Here is a 21455-nt window from a genome sequence, read left to right on the forward strand (position 1 = left end):
AAGGTTGTTTCAGATAAAATCTTCTTGAAATTGACTTGACTGGGTTTTATTTTATTTTAACTAGATAATTCAATTTTGATTTCAGGTTCCAGGTCATTGAATCAATCCAGCGAGGTTTAATACCTATAATACTTTAAAAGATCAAACTTTAGAATAAAACCTATTGAATATGTTTATTTTTTAGTTGTAAGTGATGGTGAGGTTTGTAAGCAGGAAAGAACATTATATTTATGTAATGTAAAAGTAATTAGTTACTTGAACTAGGAGTTTTGTCATGGATCAAGGTTGCTATCCCTTTAATGAAAGTGAAACAGTTCATATTCTTACATTTATAACAGACTCCCATAGGCCAGGCCAGAGCAGTAGGCACACGCCCCTCCTCCTCTCCTCTTTCAAAAACTGCGAGCATTTATTTACTCAGAGATTTCAATTCAATGCCTTGGCAGGTGAAACCAATGCCATAAATGACCACCACCACCACTCCCCTGTCTCTCTTTCTTTGCCCCTATCCTCCTCCTCCTCCATCACCCCCACCACAATAATCCACCTCACGTTCAGTTACTATCCTATACACACCTGCACTTATTAAAGGCCAACCCGCCCATTTTATCAGCCTCTCTAGAAACTGAAGCAAACGATGTCTGCTCCCCCAGACTTGTTCACCACAACACCCACCGATACGGCCAGCGGAGGCACCAAGTCTTCGCCGTTTCAGAACCTTAACTCAAGCATCTTGATCATCATTTTAATCCTCTCCATCACTCTGTTAGTCTCTGTTTCTCTTTGCTTCCTTCTTCGTGTCTTAAACCGCCGTTGCCTCAGCCACCTCTCTCCCTCTAGAACCACCGCCACAACTACCACGACAACAGCCCCCTCCTCCTCTAATAACCGTCACTCAGGTAACAACAACCACCGTGTTTCACCAGAAACCTTAGAGCCTTCCATTGCTGACTCACTTCCTCTCTTCTCCTTTTCCTCCATCAAACGGCGGTCATCCTCCTCCCCTGCTATCTCCGGCGGCGATTGCGCGGTTTGTCTGTCCAAGTTCGAACCGGATGATCTCTTGCGATTACTTCCGCTTTGTTGTCATGCTTTCCATGCACATTGCATTGACACGTGGGTCAATTCTAACCAATCATGTCCTCTCTGCCGGTCTCCTATTCTTATATCGGAGTCCGACCTCGCCAAAGCTATCTCCGATGTCGAAGCTCGCGGTGGTGATAGTTTCCGCCTTGAGATTGGTTCTATTAGCCGCCGAGAACATCCTGCTCCTAACTCGGCCTCCTCTCTCTCCACATCCGCCGCCTCCTTTGCTGCAGGCGAGCATCGGAGCTCGTACTCTGTTGGTTCGTTTGATTACGTCGTGGAGGAGGAATCGGAGGTTACTATCAATCAATCACACAGGAGGAGCATGTCGAAGGAGAGTGGTGGCGGTGGCGGTCCGACATTGTCCGAGCAGCAGATTTTGGCAGCGGAAGTGGCTCCGGCGAGAGGAAGTTGGTTAAGAGAATACGTTGACCGTCTATCGACTTCTCTCTCTTCACGCACGGCATCGTTTAGAGGTTCTGGAAGGTTCTTTACGGGAAGCAGTCGCCGGAGCGAGATCGCCGGTGTTGGGGATTATGATTTGGAGGCGAACCGTGTAGGAGAAGAAATTAGTGAACTGTTTCGTTGGTTTTCAGGGGTATAATTCATAAATAGATGAAACGGTTAGGGTCAATTACGGGATTTCAATCTTACCGCATTTTCCTGGTCCAGTCCATTTCTTGCTATGTCCACTCTACAACGTACAGAATGACAAGACATGCTGGTAAGTGGATAAAGCAAAAGAGAGAGTGGAAACTCCTGAATCTATGGTTCCTTCCTTGGCTTGTCATCAATCTTTTTCGTAGATAAAGCACCAAGAGAATGACATTTTTGGAAGCATACTGGTCTATGATGCCGAGGGAGATAGATGATGCATGGATGGATGATCCATCCAAGAGGTACATACATAGATGTTGATTTCCAACCTTTCTATAAACGATGGTTTGTGGGTTTTTTTTTTTTTATTTGAAATTCTAGAGAAAAAAATATATTAATTAGTATTATTAGACACTCAGTACATACGGGGCTGTCATCATGTGAATTCTGTGATTGCTGAATTGAATGTTGATGTTCATTGGTTGATCTTGGCGAATGGATCACAAGCATACATGAATTAGTTCTTGGTTAATTTAAACGAGTCACGTTCACGTGAGGTCATATGGACCTTGAGATTAGTCTCTTAATCAGCACTAGCTTAATGATAGGTTCATGGGAGATGAAGTTCATGCATGAATTATGACCTTAGAGGTTCTTTACCCTGTGTTTTCATGCATCCGATGATTTAGCCATCTTGAATACTTTGAGATAATCTTGATTACCCTTTTGGATATGATGAATTTTTTCTTGAAAAAGAGGGATTGTCTTGTTGACAGTTTGATTACTGTCAGATACCCCCGGTAATCTGAGCCATGGCCGTGCTTATTAACTTGCAGCTAGAGATCTTAGGAACCTCCTCTCTGTTAAGAATTTCTGCCACGTATTTTTTTTATCCCTCTCCCCCAGCTTCAAGTCCTCTCCAACTTGACCTAATTTTTGTTGGAGCTGTAGCCATTTGGACATCTAATCTGGGTGCCCGAAAATCAGCTGCTGACTCCTTGGGAATTAAGGACACGTAGAGAGTATGGTCGGATCAGAAAAGGTCTCCATTTCCAATTGAGGGTGATCCCAGACGAGGGTTAGGTAGCTTGGCACACTTGTTTTTCTGGTTATGGATAATAATATATTTGGTTGATAGTGAGACTCAAGTTGTCAGCAAAATGATGGCTGCGTACTGCGTCCACTCACAACTAGGGAACGAGTGATCGGAAAGGCAACGGCTTGGTTCTGTGCTCGAATTAGAAACCCATGCCTCATATGATGCCTTGAAAAATCACACATTCTGCTGCCTCTGCCTTTTGCAAATGGTAAAATCAGCCTTTAAATTGGTCCAAATCAACCCCTCTATTTCCAACCAAAGGTGATTTGAGTCCTTTTACCCCACTCTTGTATGATTAAATGCCCAGATGAACGCTACGTGTAATTAAGGAGATAGAATTACATGTCCTGATAGATTTTCGAAAAAACTCCGACCATAAATTTATGGTCAAAGTCCACACACACAGAGATTTGATATTTTTTTTTTTGTTTTATTATGTATTAACTATCAAATATTATGTTGCAAATACATGAAGATATATATTTTTTTAATTGAAGGAGAATCCTCAAACCTAGTTAATATGAGATATGACTAAGTGTTTAGTATTGAGATTAAAAAATATATTAAAATAATTTTTTTTATTTTTTTTCTATACCAACACGTCAAAATCATTTAAAAATATTAAAAAAAATATTAGTTTGATGTTTTTTTAAGTTAAATGAACTTTTAAAAATGTATTAAAATACAATTCTAAATAAAAAAAAAACGGTGCCCTAGGTAAAACACTCAAAATTCAATCCACTATCATCCCTAGCTAAATATTTGATAGAGAATCTCAAATTGCCTTTAATTAGAAGTACGACAGTTGTTTTGAGCCAATTTAAAGTAGATGCTTTGATTTGAACAAATCTGTAAAGTAGAGGAACCATACATGATTTTAAGCCTACAGCCTCCCTTTACCGTGAAACTTGTAGGATTTCTGTTCAAGATTTATTCTCCAGCGCAATTTTTTTAATGTTTTTGAATTGTTTTAATATTTAATGTTAAAAATTAAGTTTAAAATATAAATAAAAATATTATTTTAATACTTTTTATAATAAAAAACACTTTAAAAATTAATTTTTATCATATTTTTAAACACTCTTTTAAAACTCGTGAAAGAGTAATGCTAATATTGAATTATAGAATTACAAAATGTATTTATTAAGAAAATAATGATTAGAAACGTATATTAACGTATTGAATAAATAAATTTTATCAATAGATTTCATGAAGTGAATTGTTGATGTTTAATAAAAAGTTAGAATTTTGTTTTGCCAAGGATTGGACACACCTGTCCTGAAAGCCTGAAAGCCTGAAAGCGAGATACGTGAAGAAGGCAGGGAGTTCTTGACTAACAACATTAATAATAATAATACAAAAAACCCATGTCTGGTCTGTAAATTCATCATCTTAGACAGGACAAGTTTGTTGGATTAGCCATGTATGGAATCATTTCCATCTTTCTTTGTCGTTTTGTCAGACTTTTCATGGTCTGTAATTATCCATGAAGAAATCGGGTTAAAATGGAAGTGACTTGAAAGAAACCCCCGACATTTTGTTAGGATTTAGAATTGATTGTGACAAGCTGTGCCTGTCTCGTCGAATAACAGTTACGTTTTCAAATTGAGTTAGTAGTTTGTTTCGAGTTATTTTTTATTTATAAATTTATTAAAATATTTTTTAAAATAATTTTGAAATTAACATATTAAAAATATTTGAAAATATAAAAAAATATCTTAAAAAATAATAATTAAAAAACACTTTTAAAACACAAAAAAAAAAAAAAATTATTTTTTATTTTTATTCTTATTATTTTATCTCTTGTTTTATGAGGATGACAAAACTATCATATATCATATAGAACATGTTTATTATTATTGATGACAGCTCACTTTCAAATTTATTATTTATTTATTTATTTAATTTTATTTTTTTAATATTAATAAATTAAAATTATTTAAAAACACAAAACCAAAAAAATTTAAAATTTTAAAAAATACTTCTACATCCCATAAACAAACATACTCCTAATTGAAGTTCAAACATAAGATTCGATAAATATGAATTCAATAACCAAGAAAGAGCTACATAACCCATCACAAATCACAAGTAAATTGTATCTAATTTAATCACGTGATAAAAGGAATTTGATTTTGAAATACAATGGGATGATCATATGCATTCATGACATCACAAATGATAAATGAAACCTTTAAATTACGAAAACCTTTTTCAATACACGTCTTGCCAGGATTTCCAAGATCTAAATTCTCTTCCGAGTTAGCTGCGGGCAGTCTGGGCGCAAATGGGCCCATTATAAAGTGAAACCAACAATTAGTGGGCTTATACATTGGCCGAAACAATCAGGGCCGATGAGAAGGGCCAGGAAAACTAGTAGCAGTTGGAGGGAGGAAAACGTTGGAAACGACACCTGGCCCGGTGAATCGCGGGTTGGATGGATTTGCAGGTTTGTGGGCTGACCTGAGGCCTATTGGTTTTTTTAATAAAATCAAAGTAATTCTGAATAATTAAAAGAACTAAAATGACTTAATTTAAAAAAATTAAGAAAAAAAATCTTATATTATAAGGTTATGGAAAGTACAGGACATGGAATAAGATTTTGATATGTCTTAGCCCCGAACTTTTGTTGGATCGGGGGAAACTTAGAAGAAACAACATCTGGACTAGTTCGAATTGTGGGTTGGATGGATTTGCAGGTTCGTGGGCTGACATGAGGTTTATTATATTTTTTTTTAATAAAACAAAGTAATTTTGAATAATTAAAAAAATTAAAATAATATTTTTTAAATATACTTGTGGTGGATTGTTGAACGAACCATTAAAAAGCCAACTACCAGTAAACCTAACCAGCACATACGGATTTTTGTTTTATCACCTCAATAATAAATACTATTAGATATTTATGATTTCTTTTTGGCTAAATTGCTTAAACCTCTGGGAATATTAACCCATTTATTAATTAAAAATCAGATTCTTTTATCAAATATTATATGTTCATTCATTAAAAAACTCTAATATGTGAAAGTCACTTGTAAATTAATCTAAACCCTTTATCTATTATTAATTTTCGATATCTTTTTTAAGTATTCAAAAAAAATAAAAATATCAATAATGATTGATTCAAGTAGTTCAGTGTTTGTTTCTTTTAAGTAGGGTTTTGAGTTCAAATTTTATAAATATAGTAATTCATTACCAGAAAGATTTATTTTTTAGTAGATCAATCTGGCTTAATAAAATTATTCGGGTCTAGTGGATCTAGATTAAAAAAAATGATAATTGAACTATTTTTCTAATTTATTTCTCACCATCTAATTTAAAAAAAAAACAGCAACAAAAAACGCCAGTAATTTCAGAACTAGCCACCCAAACTTCATTAAATCAGGCATCAATCGGCATTGCAATCATCCAACCAAAAACGCCAATAATTTATTTCATTCGTCCCTCTCGGTCATGGCAGCCCCCTGTAGCATAGTCAAAAGGTAGCTTTTTTATGCTCCACAAAAAACCTTCATCCTTATCCTCTTCCTTTCCTTCATTTTTTTTTTGTTGGGTCGAGTCCCCGTCTGGACCCATGCTAGCTTGACTAAAGGAAAGAGTTGTCCATTAATTATTAGTGAAGTGAAATGCATGTTTTTCGAACCAAGCCCCACTGCCCTCGAGATATTAGTCTGCTGGTCACTGTTTTGAGTCCACTTCATTATCAGTACAACTCACATTCATTTTTTTTTTTTTATTTTTATTCAAGAAATGGTCAATTTTTAAATTTATTCTTAGATATTATCAATTTGATTTTTACAAATTTTAGAATTTTAAAAACTTATATAATTATTAATTTTAAGCTCATAAAATTAATCTAGAAAGATTTCAAGTAGACTTATAAGATTTTATTTGGGATAGAGAAACAAGCTATTTTAAAAAAATAAATTTTAAATTTTTTTTTTTTTTTGTATGTTTATGATATTCTGTGAAATTCTTGTTATTTGTACTCTTTTTTTTTTTGTACAGTAACCCTATTCGACAAAATCGTATCAACGGTGCGTGAATTGATACCAGAGTTGCGTCACCGTGGGTCAACCCGCTGAACCCCCAAGGTCCGATAGCTGTATAAAAGAGTGCTATCACCATACTAAAGAGCATCACAAAACACAAAAACAGACAGAGAGAGAGAGACTGCATTCAACGTATGATCAGTATAGCTTCGAGGAAATCTAGAGCCTCCTGCTTCTCAGGTTAAGGTACTTGGGTTCTTCATGCACTAGTTTTTTCTCCTGTTCATACTCCCTTGTTTCATTATTTTTGTTCCAACAACTGAGAACGTTTAAAGCTCCCAAATCATTGAAGGTTTCTTAATTTCAGTGTTACAAAGCTCACATGGTATGCATTAACAATAAACCTTCGATCAACTTTGCAAGGGATGAAGTTCGGTTATAGTTTTTTATTTTTTATTACTCCATGTATTCCTATTAAAGTTTGGTTGCAGTTCTTTTTTTCTAGATCAAAACACCAAGTTTGGCTGCTAGCTGCTTGTTTGTTTTAGTACCTTCTCCTTCATCTAGCTAACTAGGGGCAGCTACATGATGCTTGAGGAAGAACTCTTGGCTGTACATATACAATATCTAGTTCAGAAACCCCCAATTTCCATGATATATGGAACATTATGCTATACAAACCCTGAACCGTGTATTTTACTAGAAAATCTAATTTGGCTTGTTTGGTTAGTAGAAGAAACCGAGCAAGCAACTGATTGCTCCAAACGATCCACTGTGATAAAAAGTTTGAGATGTCATGAAAGTCAGACTCCTGATAAATTTGATGTTTTGCATAGTATTGACTTATAGTGTATAATTTATATATAGAATTCGATGTTTTGAGATGCCATGAAAGTTTTTGCTAGTGAGTATGCATAGAATTATTTTGAGAAGTTAATTTTATAGCTAGTGGTGACTCTTGTTTTATTTGTCATGCGAGCAGAAAACTTCCACAAATGGGAGAAAATAAATCATCAAACTCTTCGAATCATATTGAAAAAACATGCAAACATATTTCAATTGAAATTCCAGAGGACTTGGAGACTACCTTTCGGCCAGAGGAATGTATCTACAAAGCTCCAGCTGCACTTTGCGATTCAAACAGAGCTTCCTACACTCCTCGGGTAATTTCTATAGGTCCTTTTCACCATGATAGTGAAAAACTGAGGCCTATGGAAATTCAGAAACAAAGATATCTGAAAGAATTTTGTAAGAGATTGCGAGGGAAAACAAAGGAGCAAGTGCAAGAATCTTTGAATGTACTTTTGAGCACCATTCAAAGTCTTGAAGATGAAATCAAACGCCGTTATGCAGATAATACCTCTGTTGTATTTTCTAGCAATGATGATAAGTTTGTGAAGATGATTCTGTTCGATGCAGTGTTCATCTTCGAGCTCTTCTTGAAGAATGAAGAAGATATACGCGATAACAAGCGATATCAAGATGATTTCATCATAGGCAAACCCTGGCTGAGAGCTGCGATTCAACGGGACTTGATATTGCTTGAAAATCAGCTTCCATTCTTCATTCTCGAGAAATTATATAGCCTTGCCATCGAGGAAACAAAGCCCACTTATCGTTCTTTTCTGGACCTTTCCTGCCACTACTTTGAGAAGTACGGTAAGAACAAAACCAAGCTAGATGAAACCAAGCCTTCTAAAGTGTTGCATTTCACTGATTTGGTAAGATATTTTCTATCCTTCAAGCACCTGCAGTTAGAATCACTAGATGGAAAGCAAGTTAAAAATCTTTATAGCGCAACCATGCTGCACCAAGCAGGAATTAAGTTCAAGGCATTGCCGGATGAATGCTTGCTTGACATAAGAGCCTGGAAGGGAACTGAGAAAACAGTCAAGAAAGGTGAGTTGCATATGCCACCACTTGAAATCGACAACAGCACCGAATGTCTCTTCCGAAACCTCATGGCCTTGGAACAGTGTCATTATCCAAGAGAAGAGTTTATCTGCCGTTATGTTAAGCTATTGGATTTTCTAGTGGACGTTAAAAAGGATGTGGATTTGCTCATTGAAAATAAGGTTATTGTTAGCAGGCTTGGTGACAGTAAAGCTGTGGCGGAGCTTATTAACAAACTTTGCCTGGAAATAGTAGAAGTTACTTCTGGTTATGATGCTCTCTCCCAACTGCTGAATGATTACTACGAGAGCTCTTGGAACAAAAACAAGGCATACTTGGTTAGTGTGTATTTCCACAATGTTTGGATTGGTACTGGAACTGTTATTGGATTAATCATCCTAGCCATCACCGTGACGCGGTTTATCCTATTCTTTTTCCGCTAGTATTCTATGTTTTTGCTATGAAGGAAAGGCTCGAACTCGACATCTCTGTAAAAGAAGAAGACATGGATGCTAGTTGAGCTACAAGCTTCTTGTTGGATTTGCTCTAAATTAATTCGTATCCCTCTATGACTCACTGTGTCGATCCCACTGTTGTGAATGTGGCCGTGCCTGTAGAATTTTAGTTTCCCTTGAAGTTAATAAATCTTGTCATTCCTGTTGTAAGGTAACAACAACTATTATTGAACTTGAAGGTTTTCATTAGCAAGGATGTCAATGAATTGCGGTTTGCATCATTTCCACATCTTTATCGTCATTAAATACAACATGTACGTGCGCAAAATGTTTGCTCGTCTTTTTCTTCCTTTTCTTTTAGTTGTGTGGACAAAAACAAAATGGTGCTAACCACCTGGCCTAAGAAAGATGACACAACCAGGTAGGATCTGAAGGGGGGCAGATGCCAGATATACTTTAACAGAGGTGTCGGTTTAGGTGATCAATCAATGAACGCTTATATAAAATATACGACAAACAATGCGTTTTCACAAGCTCTCGTTCGTTGTTTTCATGATTGTTTTGTGTTAAAAAGCAAACAGACCTCCATGGGCTTCGATACAACACTGAATCTGATGTTCGAGAAACACCGAGTTCAATGGGCTATCTGTCATCCGTTTCAGTCGAATTTTTGAATTACAAGAGCTGATAGAGTCAAGATATCAAAACCATGTCAAGATATTTTACTATCTCTCGTCCCCTATTTTACAGAATATGCATCCCAAAGGCACCGGAGAAAGTTGTTGTTCTTTCCCTTTCATGTTTTTTCCCCTTACTTTCCATGACAAGTAGCCAGCTAAAAGTCGGACCACCTCACTTTAAAAAGAGGCCCTACTTCCTCCGTCTGCAATGTCTTTTCCCATTTCAAGTCCCATCTACTTAGGCCATGCTTTTCATGTGTTACTGTGAAAAACTAATGCATGACTGCAATTTGACTTGCGGGGGTAGATTACTATTGAAACTAGTTTTTTCAGGAGGAAAGTCTATCTTTATTCATTATCAAAGTGACAATATATATAGCTATACAGAGGATAAAAGAAAAGCTAATACAACGCTAATCCACATCAACATAGATCATAGCCAAAGGAATACGTCATTCCTTGATTTCCAGGGATTATTATTAACAAAAAGCTTTCAACATCTTAGTAACATTCCCTTTCTTAAATTGACGATACTGTCTTCCGTTTACTATTGGATCTTCACAAACACCCAAACAAACACCCAGCAAACATATGCAGCTTCTAAAAAACAACTCGTATCAAGGATTTGGTCATGATATCAGCCAATTGTTCTTAAGAGCAACAATTTGTAGCGTTACTACTTCATCTCGAGTCAGATTACGAAGGAAATAAAAACAAACATTAATATTTTTGCTTCGATCGTGCATAATAGGATTTTTAGAGAGTTTAATAGTATAACTATTATCACAGTATATCATCGTAGTCCTAGTAGAGGCATGATTAAGTGTTTATAACATTCTTCTCAACCACACGGCCTGACAAGCACAAGAGGCAGCAATAATAAACTCAGCTTCAGTGGTGGAGAGTGTGACGATAGGTTGCTTTTTTTGATGAACATGATATATGTTAAGAATCCTATTAGGAATAGGTAACATGTATACTTTAGGATTCCTACTGTAAAACTGATTCTCTAGGAAGATAAATTGCAGGACAGTAAGCAATTGATTCCTAATCCATTGGAATGACTGTAAATGCTCTTGTATATATATATACGTGATGTGATCAATAAAACTCAACTCATTCCAGCAAACTCTGTTCTCTCTTTTCAATTTACATGGTATCAGAGCTGAGATCCTAAATACACAATCCTTAGCATCTTTTTCTTTCAATCTCCCTCTCTGTAGTTTGAGGGAAATAAAGGAAAGTCAGACCAGGCAATTCCTTTCTCTCTTTTCAATATCCTTAGCATCTTTTCTTTCGATCTTTCCTTTCCATTGTTTTCTATGGATTCTTCAAAAACAAATATCTCAAGTCCCTATTTCACTCACCATTCAGATCATCCAGGATTAATCCTGATTTCAAAACCATTAAATGGAGACAATTATTCTACTTGGAAAAGAGCCATGACTCTGGCCTTAAATTCCAAAAATAAATTAGGGTTCGTCAATGGCACAATCAAAGCTCCCTCAGAAGAAATCAATCATGAAGAATATGCAGCATGGTCTCGGTGCAACGATATGGTTCATTCTTGGATCATCAATACTCTTAACCCAGAAATCTCAGATAGTGTCATCTACTACTCAACTGCTAATGAAGTATGGGAAGATCTACATGAACGATTCTCCCAAAGCAATGCACCCCGCATCTTTGAAATTCAACGAGACATTGCTTGCCTCCGACAAGAACAACTCTCAATCTCTACATATTACACGAAATTGAAAGGATTGTGGGATGAGCTATCCTTCTATAACGACACAATGCAGGGAACACAGCAAGAACAACAAAAAATGATGCAATTTTTAATGGGATTGAATGATTCTTACAGTGCCATTCGCGGACAGATCTTGCTAATGAATCCCCTCCCTTCAATTCGTCAAGCATACTCCTTAATCTCACAAGAAGAGAAACAACGATTCCTAAGCTCAACGCTTACAGGTGATTGTTCTGGTAACAGTGCCGCCATGGCAGTACAACACAACAACAGTAGAAGAACTGGCAATTTTGATGCAAGAACAGGGAGACCGGAGCGATTCCACCATTCATATGGATCACATGATTTCAGATCGCACGAAAAATCACCAGAAAATAACAGTGGAGGACGACGATTTCAACATGACAGACGGCGCTCTGGCGGAGGCAGAGGACGCCCTTATTGTTCACACTGTGGAGAAGCGGGTCACTGGATACAGACCTGTTATGAATTACATGGGTACCCGCCGGGTCACCCAAAGACAAGGTATGGGTCAGGGTCAAAACAGTTCAGCACAAAAAATCCAGTAGCTAATCATGTGTCCAAAGAAGCCTCTCCAGAAAATGGACAACCACTTATCGGGATTTCACAGGAACAATTGAAACAGCTCCTATCACTTTTAGACAATAAAAATGACGGACCCAGCTCTCGTGCAAATGTCGTATCTAAACCAGGTTTGTCTGAAATCACATCCCGCAGTTGGATCATTGATAGCGGAGCGACAGATCACATTTCTTCTAAGATATTTTCTGACAAGCATAACAAATGCACATTACCTCCAGTACTACTGCCTAATGGAGAAAAGGCTAAAATTGTTGCAAAGGGTTCTTGACCTCTTAATTCTGTCTATTATCTGCACAATGTATTATGTGTACCTACATTTAAAGTAGATTTGATATCCGTCAGTCGTTTGACAAGAGACCTGAATTGCTCAATAATTTTCTTCCCTTATTGGTGTCTTTTGCAGGATCTGGTTACGAGGAGGATGATTGGTTTGGGTAAACAACATAACGGACTTTACTATTTGGTGGCTCTGGCGACAAAGCAAAATATGATCAACCCTTCATCCACCATCACTCAACCCACCTGCCACCTTACCATCTCATCCACCGATCTCTGGCATAACCGTTTAGGCCACACATCACCTTCCCGCTTACGTTTTATTGCTAATTTTTTTTTAAATTTTTCCATTCAATCCAACTCTATTTGCTCTATATGCCCTTTGGCAAAACAAAATCGTTTACCTTTTAATCCTAGTGTGATTTCCTCTACAAAACCTTTTGCAATTATTCATTGTGATATTTGGGGTCCTTATCGACACCCTTCTCTCTCTGGTGCTCATTACTTCCTCACTATTGTTGATGATTTTACACGTTTTACATGGATTTTTTTTAATGAAACATAAAAATGAGGCACAATCACTCCTAATTTTTTTTTTCAATTATGTTCTCATTCAATTTGAAATTCACATTAAAATTCTTCGAAGTGATAATGGGGGAGAATTCCTCTCACTTCGCCCTTTCCTTCAAGAAAAAGGAGCTCTTTTTCAACATTCTTGTGTTTACACGCCTCAACAAAATGGGGTTGTGGAACGCAAACATCATCATATCTTACAAGTAGCTCGTGCTTTGAGATTTCATGCTCAACTCCCACTCCAATTTTAGGGTGAATGTGCCCTCACTGCTGTCCACATCATCAATCGACTCCCTTCTCATGTCCTTTCTTTCAAAACTCCTTTTGAAATTGTTTTTTCAAAACAACCTTCTTTTTCTCATCTCCGCGTATTTGGATGTTTAGCTTATGCTACCAATGTCCACACTTCTCATAAATTTGCTCCTCGTTCCATTCCTTTTGTTTTTATCGGTTACCCTACCGGTCAAAAAGCATACAAATTATTTGATTTATCCAACAAAAAAGTTTTTACTAGTCGTGATGTGCGATTTCATGAAAATACCTTCCCATTTGCAAATGCCAAACCCAATTTTTTTTCCCAACATTATGACCCTGGTCCCATCCCACTAATTACCACCGATCATAATCTTTCTATCCCCTTTCCACTGCCAAAACCACCATCACAAACCACCCAAATTCACCCATCAGACACGCAATCAACCCATCCCCCCACCTCTCTCCGCACATACGGCCGCCGCCCAAAGCCAATCGATCCTTCAATCCATCAAACACTGCCGATTAACCACCCACATCCACCACCCACCCCTCTCTCACTAGAATCAGACACACTTCAAACACCAAGCCCCTCCAATGACATAGACACAAACATACCACCCACACCTACACCGCCTCGTCGATCCAACCGCCATGCTGGCCCCCCGGCCAAACTCAGTGACTATGTATGCTCCAATGTCTACACTGCCCAATCATTCTCCTCCCTACCCGGTCCACTCAAAGCCACCCGCTATCCACTGGCAGCTTATGTTTCATACCACAAATATCAACCTCTACATCGCTCCTTTATTGCCACAATCAGCCAGGTCACAGAACCTCGTTCTTATTCAGAAGCTGCTGCTCATCCTGAATGGCAGACAACTATGCAGTCTGAATTACAGGCACTTCAACAAAATGGTACTTGGTCCCTCACTCCATTACCCACGGGCAAAACTTTGATTGGCTGCCGGTGGGTCTACAAGGTCAAACACCAGTCTGATGGCTCTGTGGAGAGATTAAAAGCCCGCCTGGTTGCTAAGGGTTTCACCCAACTTGAGGGAATTGATTATCAGGACACCTTCTCCCCCACTGCAAAAATTGTATCTGTTCGCTGCTTGCTTGCTCTGGCTGCAGCACGAGGATGGACACTCCATCAATTAGATGTCCATAACGCCTTTCTACATGGTGATCTTTCAGAAGAGATCTATATGTCTCCGCCGCCGGGGCTACTTCGACAGGGGGAGGAACAGTTAGTGTGCCATCTCCATAAGTCCCTATACGGGCTGAAACAAGCATCACGCCAATGGTTTGCAAAGTTCTCTAAAGCCATCTGCTCTGCTGGATTCGAACAATCTCAGGCCGACCACTCTTTATTTACCAGACAACGAGATAAGTCATTCACTGCCCTCTTAATATACGTTGATGACATCTTGATTACTGGAAATGATCCTATTAGTGTTGATATGACTAAAAAATTCCTGCACAGTCAATTTAATCTTAAAGATCTTGGCCCCGTAAAATACTTCCTTGGTATAGAGTTTTCAGCCTCTAAAAATGGAATTTTCATTACTCAACGAAAGTATGCATTGGAAATTATTGAGGATGCAGGGTTATTGGGTGCAGCCCCTGTTGATACACCCATGGAACGTGGGTTAAAATTGTCGGACAAGAGTGATTTGCTCAAAGACCCGGGTCGATTTAGGAGACTTGTTGGAAGATTGATTTATTTGACTGTTTCAAGACCAGATATCACCTATGCTGTGCATGTTTTGAGTAGATTTATGCACCAACCCCGAAAGCTCCATATGGAAGCAGCCCTTCGGGTTGTCCGATACCTGAAGGGTGCGCCTGGTCAAGGCCTGTTCTTTTCCTCAAAACACTGATTTCAAAATTGAGGGCTTATTCAGACTCAGATTGGCAGGCTGTCCATTAACTAGGAGATCTACCACAGGTACTGTGTGTTCCTTGGCCCTTCATTGATATCTTGGAGATCAAAACGACAGAAAACAGTTTCACTCTCCTCTGCAGAAGCAGAGTATCGTTCGATGACTGGAGCATGTTGTGAGTTGACATGGCTCCGATGCCTTTTGAGGGATTTAGGCCTTTTACATCATGAACCTGCTTTGTTATACTGTGATAACAAGGCTGCACTGCATATTGCAGCCAACCCAGTCTTTCATGAGCGCACGAGATATATTGAGATGGATTGCCATTATATTAGAGACAAAGTCCAAGACGGTTCTGTGATAACAAGACATGTAAACTCCGAGCATCAATTGGCAGACATCTTTACCAAGCCCTTGGGGAAAGAAAATTTTGTTCCTATGGTCTACAAGTTGGGAGTGCAGGATATCCACTCTCCAACTTGAGGGGGAGTGTTAAGAATCCTATTAGGAATAGGTAACATGTATACTTTAGGATTCCTACTGTAAAACTGATTCTCTAGGAAGATAAATTGCAGGACAGTAAGCAATTGATTCCTAATCCATTGGAATGACTGTAAATGCTCTTGTATATATATATACGTGATGTGATCAATAAAACTCAACTCATTCCAGCAAACTCTGTTCTCTCTTTTCAATTTACAATATAGCTCCAGCACTTAGCAAAAACAAGAAACCCAATGTACTTTTCCTATCCTTGAAATTAATCTCCTGCATAATCATTATTGGTGTAGACAAGAAGCTTTTTATTACCACATTGTTTATAAAAAATTTCATATGTAAGTGTCCCCTTAATATATCAATATAATCTTAACAACTTGGAGGTGGATTTTTATAGGATGTGCTAAATACCTACTAAGCAAATTAACATCAAACATAATGTCAGGTTTGGTAGATGTTAAATATTATGAAACTTCCTCCACTACCATGCTAGCAGAGTCTGTAATTAACTTGAATCTTGGAACAATAGGATTATATATTGCATTACACCTAGCCATATTAAATCGTTCCAACACCTCCTAGGCATATTTGTTTAGGCAAATAAAAATACCATCAGCTCGTTGTAGCACTTCTAAACCAAGAAAATACTGCATTCTTCCAAGATCCGTCATATCAAATTCCTTCATCAAGGAATGTTTAAAAAAGCTGAACAAAGTCTTATCATTTCCAGTAAAGATGAGATCATCTACATAAAGACACACAAGCAATAAGGTACCCTGTGAAGTTTTTTTGATGAACAAAGTATATTCATAAGGATATTTCTCAAATCCTTCTTTTAGAAAATAGGCTTCAATGCGGTTGTCCAAGCCCGTAGAGCTTGTTTCAAACCATACAAAGCTCTTCATAAGTGTTACATCTTGTTTTATGCTCCTTTTACTATATAACTAGAAGGTTGCTCAACGTACACCTCCTTATTTAACTCATCATGAAGAAAAGCATACTTTACATCTAACTAAAACATATACCACCTCTTTTGAGCTGTTAGAGCAAGCACCAGCTGTATAGTGTCCATGCGAGCCACATGGGTAAAGAATTTCGTGTAATCCATCTCATGTTGTTGTGTGTACCTTTTGGCGACAAAGTGAACCTTGTATTTGCTGACTTCTCCATGCTTATTTGGCTTAATCTTATATATCCATTTCACCCTAACTATTTTTGCACCATGAGGAAGATTAGTGAGGTCCCATGTATTGTTTTTTTTTGAATGGCTTCAATTTCAGATTCCATGGTATATCTCTATTTGGCACTTTGAGTTGCATCCTTATAGAATGAAAGATTTGCATCAACAAATAAAGCAAAATTATCTTGATGATCCTCATTAAAGAAGCCCTACCTACTGTCATAGTCACGTATCCATACTGGTGGGTGTTGAGAATGCCTTTCAACAGGACTAGAAATATGATCAGTGATTGTATGTGCGTTGATTGCTTGATGCTCCAAATTCTCCTCTTAAAAGCCATAATGATTATCAATAGTAATGGATCTACTGTCATTGTTTTCTTCATGACCTGTCCCACCCAATTCGTTGTCTATGGCTTCATCCTAGATAATATTGTTGCTGTTTTCATCTATATCCCCCCACTCAAGAGATGTTTGAATTGTTTCAACATGATTTTTACTCTAGGGCCAACTGTCCTTTTCTTTAAAGATAATATCACAACTGAAAAGTATTTTTTGATAAAGTATATCATATAAACAATAGGCCTTGGACTCCTCGCTAATGCCTAGCAAAACATATTTCAAGCTTTTACTATCCAATTTGATGCATTTGCTATCCGGAACATGAGCATAAGAAACACATCCAAACACTCGAAAATGAGCAATAAATGGTTTAGTGCCACTCCATGCCTCTTCTGGAGTTTTATTTCGGACTGCAAACATTGGACTTCTGTTAAGAATATGTACTGCCCAGGTGATAGCCTTGGGCTAAAAGGTTTTGAGAATTCATCTACTGGTGAGCAAACTTTGAACCAAGTTCATGATCATGCGATTTTTCTTTTCTGTCACTCCATTTTGCTGAGGAGTGTAATCCGCGGTGAGTTGACAGTGTATCTCATTAATTGCATAAAACTCAATGAACTCACTTGATGTGAATTCCCCGCCTCAAGAAAAATTGAAGCCAATGAATGGAAGAAAAATAATAATTAAAGGGATCAGACTATTGGGTTGACCTATTAGAAAATCTAGCCTGACAAGTTGATAAGAAATCCTGTAAATATTAAATGTTTGTCTTTTCGTTTCAAAAGTGCTTTTAAAAAAATTTGAAAATTTTTGATTTTTTCTTTGCTTTAAATTAATATTTTTTTGTTGTTTTCAAATCATTTCGATGTGTTAATATCAAAAATAATTTTTTTAAAAATAAAAATATATATTATTTTAATGCATTTCTGAGTAAAAAATGCTTTGAAAAGCAAACCATAACCACACTTTCAAGTTATGAAGGATTTTTCCAATCAAATAGCTCGATTAATCTATTAGACCTGGTTACATTCTACGGGATTCGACAATAGAAAAAAATTTACCATGTAATATAAATATTCTTAGATCATATTGCATGTCAATTAAAATTAAATTTTTTATTAAACAATATTAAGAACACACATTCTATATCAATTTTATATATTTAAAATAATTAAATGAATTTTTATGAATACTGATTTTAAGAGTCTGAATTAAAGATTCAAGAAAGACAACAAACTTCATTAATCTCCAAGCCAATTTCTTAGGATCTTGTGCTCCTCAAGTTTACACGTGTTGATTTCACAATCATAATTCTTTTTATATAACGACATATCTATATCTAATTAGTTTTGTTTAAAATTATGTCATATTCCGAGTGTCTCAACTTAATTCAAATACAATTATTGTTTTTAGACATGCACAAGTATAAAAAAATGCAGTGTTTAGTTCAACAAATCCAACGGCCAGCGAATTTCAGTATAAAAAAACAAGAAAGAAAATACAAAATACAATTATGGCTGCACCTTTCCTGGACATGAAATTAGAGAAAGATAAGTAGAAATTGTATAATAATGCTGGACACAAACTCGGCTTGGTTTATCATTGTGTTTGGTAATTTATTATGATTTGTTTTTTAATTAAAATATATAAAAATAATATTTTATTTTTTAATTAATAAATTAAAATCATAAAAATACATCAATTTAATTTTGTTTAAATAAAAAAATTTTAAAAATTACTTTGCAAGGAAAAAGTTACGAGCACTAAGATTCGAAATTTAGCCACTTGAATTCTGGGTTTATTTTTATACACGTTTAAAAGACATAAAAATAATATTTTTTTAGCTTGAAACAGAAATAAATACATAGAAAAACAAGCACCAGCCGCGAGACAAACCATTATAGCAGTAGAGACACGAGAGCACTGCCACAATAAATATACTTGTGGTGGGATTGTTGAACGAACCATCAAAAGCCAACTACCAGTAAACCTAACCACATACGGATTTTTGTTTTATCACCTCAATGATAAATACAATTTAGATATTTATGATTTCTTTTTGGCTAAACAGCTTAAACCTCTGGGAATATTAACCCATTTATTAATTAAAATCACATTCTTTTAATAAAAATTAATTATATGTTCATTCATTAAAAACCTCTAATGTGTGAAAGTCACTTGTAAACTGATCTAAACCCTTTATTTATTATTTATTTTTAGATATCTATTTTGAGTATACGATGAATGAAATATTATTAATAGTGGTTGATTCAAGTAGTTCAACGCTTGCTTCTTTTAAATAAGGTTTTAAATTCAAGTATCGTAGATATAATATATCATTGTCGAGAGAGCTTCTTCTTTTAGTGGATCAATTTGGCTTAATAAAATTATTCGGGGCCTAGTGAATTTCCAGATCCTAGGATTTAGATAAAAAAAATGATAATTGAACTGTTTTCTAATTTATTTCTCACCATCTAATTTTAAAAAAAAAAGCAACAAAAAACGCCAGTAATTTCAGAACTAGCCACCCAAACTTCATTAAATCAGATTTCATTAAATCAGGCATCAATTGGCATTGCAATCATCCAACTAAAAACGCCAATAATTTCTTTCATTTGTCCCTTTAGCATAGTCAAATGGAATATTAACCCATTTATTAATTAAAATCAGATTCTTTTATCAAATATTATTTGTTCATTCATTAAAAAACTCTAATATGTGAAAGTCACTTGTAAATTAATCTAAACCCTTTATCTATTATTTATTTTTAAAAATCTATTTTAAGTATATAAAAATATAAAAAATCAATTGTGGTTGATTCAAGTAGTTGAATGTTTATTCCTTTTAAATAAAATCTTGAGTTCAAGTCTTATAAATACAATATTTCATCATGAAAGAGCTTTATTTTTTTAGTAGATCAATCTGGCTTAATAAAATTATTCGGGTCTAGTGAATTTTCAGATAGTAGGATTTAGATAAAAAAAATGATAATTAAACTATTTTTCTAATTTATTTCTCACCATCTAATTAAAATAAAAACAGCAACAAAAAAACGCCAGTAATTTCAGAACTAGCCACGCAAACTTCATGAAATCAGATTTCATTAAATCAGGCATCAATTGGCATTGCAATCATCCAACTAAAAACGCCAATAATTTATTTCATTTGTCCCTCTCGGTCATGGTCAAAAGGTCGCTTTTTATGCTCCACAAAAAACCTTCATCCTTATCCTGTTCTTTTTACTTTCCCTGCATAACCTCTTCCCATCCGGACCCATGCTAGCGTGACTATGGAAAGAGTTGTCCATGAATTATTAGTGAGGTGAAATGCATGTTTTTCGAACCAAGCCCCACTGACCTCGAGATATTTAGTCTGCTGGTCATTGTTTTGAGTCCACTTCATTATCAGTACAAATCAGATTCTTTTTTATTTTTATTTTATTTTTATTTTTATTTTTATTGGAGGAATGTAACTTAATTAAAATTAGATTTTAAATTTATTTTTTAAAATTATTAGTTTAACTTTTATAAATCTTAGAATTATTGAAAACTTATAAAATTATTAATTTTTAAAATTCATAAAATTAATCAAGATATATACAAATTATTTTAGACGTGCACATTAATAAAATATACAAAAGATTTATTTATTTTTTGTCCGGCAACCACAATTTTAGTTTTGTTGTGAAAAATCGTGGTCTCTCAAGTTTTTATTCATTCAAATGTGGTCATTGATCTTCATTTTCTCTTATCTTCATCATTAAAAGTTATAATATTTTTGTCCTACATGTTATCACGCGTCCTAGCAATCAGAGATTATTTCGGGGTTAAATGATAAGTCGATTTCACATCATATAATTCTTAGTTTTTGTTAAGAACAATATTTAAAAAACAAGATTAAAATTGATATCGATAAAAATCAACTACCTTTCCCCATCAGTATTGCTCAGGCATAAATGTACATTTTAGTCCCTCAAGATTTTAATTATTTATACTTGGTCCCTTCTATTTCTGGATTTGCTATAACTGGATTGTGTGAACAATTTAAAGGGATAATTATGGGCTAATAAAAAAAGGCTAAGTGCAAGAAAAGTTCTAAGTTCCAAAAACTAGTTTTATAGGGGCTAGCTTGGTATAACTAGTCTAGATTCAGAAGGATTCCAAATTAGACTTATAAGGTTTTGTTTGGGTTTCAGAAACAAACCATTTTAAAAAAATTAATTTTTAAATCAATTTTGTTATGTATGGTTATGATATTCGGTGAAATTGATACCATGGATGCGTCACCATGGAGG

General features: G+C 35.7%; 3 protein-coding genes across 3 annotated transcripts in view; all 3 read left to right on the plus strand.

Moving 5' to 3' along the window:
* The first annotated feature begins 214 nt into the window (after positions 1-214).
* LOC118049476 (E3 ubiquitin-protein ligase ATL4) lies at positions 215-2179 on the plus strand. Its single transcript, XM_035059481.2, has one exon. The coding sequence runs from the start codon at positions 638-640 to the stop codon at positions 1688-1690; it is 1053 nt and encodes a 350-aa protein (XP_034915372.1). The 5' UTR covers positions 215-637; the 3' UTR covers positions 1691-2179.
* A 4725-nt stretch (positions 2180-6904) lies between these two features.
* LOC118040069 (UPF0481 protein At3g47200) overlaps positions 6905-21455 on the plus strand; it is a 53586-nt gene continuing 39035 nt past the window's right edge. The window contains exon 1 of the mRNA XM_073404299.1: positions 6905-7020. The gene's annotated coding sequence lies outside the window, so the exon portion shown is untranslated. The remainder of the gene's footprint in view (positions 7021-21455) is intronic.
* Positions 6930-9403, plus strand: LOC118049478 (UPF0481 protein At3g47200). The gene is made up of 2 exons (XM_073404301.1): positions 6930-7014; positions 7757-9403. Exon 2 carries the CDS (start codon positions 7770-7772, stop codon positions 9108-9110), a length of 1341 nt encoding a protein of 446 aa, XP_073260402.1. The 5' UTR covers positions 6930-7014; positions 7757-7769; the 3' UTR covers positions 9111-9403.

This window comes from Populus alba, chromosome 14, assembly GCF_005239225.2.
Source record: "Populus alba chromosome 14, ASM523922v2, whole genome shotgun sequence".
Classification (NCBI taxonomy): Eukaryota; Viridiplantae; Streptophyta; class Magnoliopsida; order Malpighiales; family Salicaceae; genus Populus; species Populus alba.

What these genes read in the sequence shown, in the direction of transcription:
- LOC118049476 (XM_035059481.2), top strand. Translation starts at nt 638, where the DNA reads ATGTCTGCTCCCCCAGACTTGTTCACCACAACACCCACCGATACGGCC.
- LOC118049478 (XM_073404301.1), top strand. Translation starts at nt 7,770, where the DNA reads ATGGGAGAAAATAAATCATCAAACTCTTCGAATCATATTGAAAAAACA.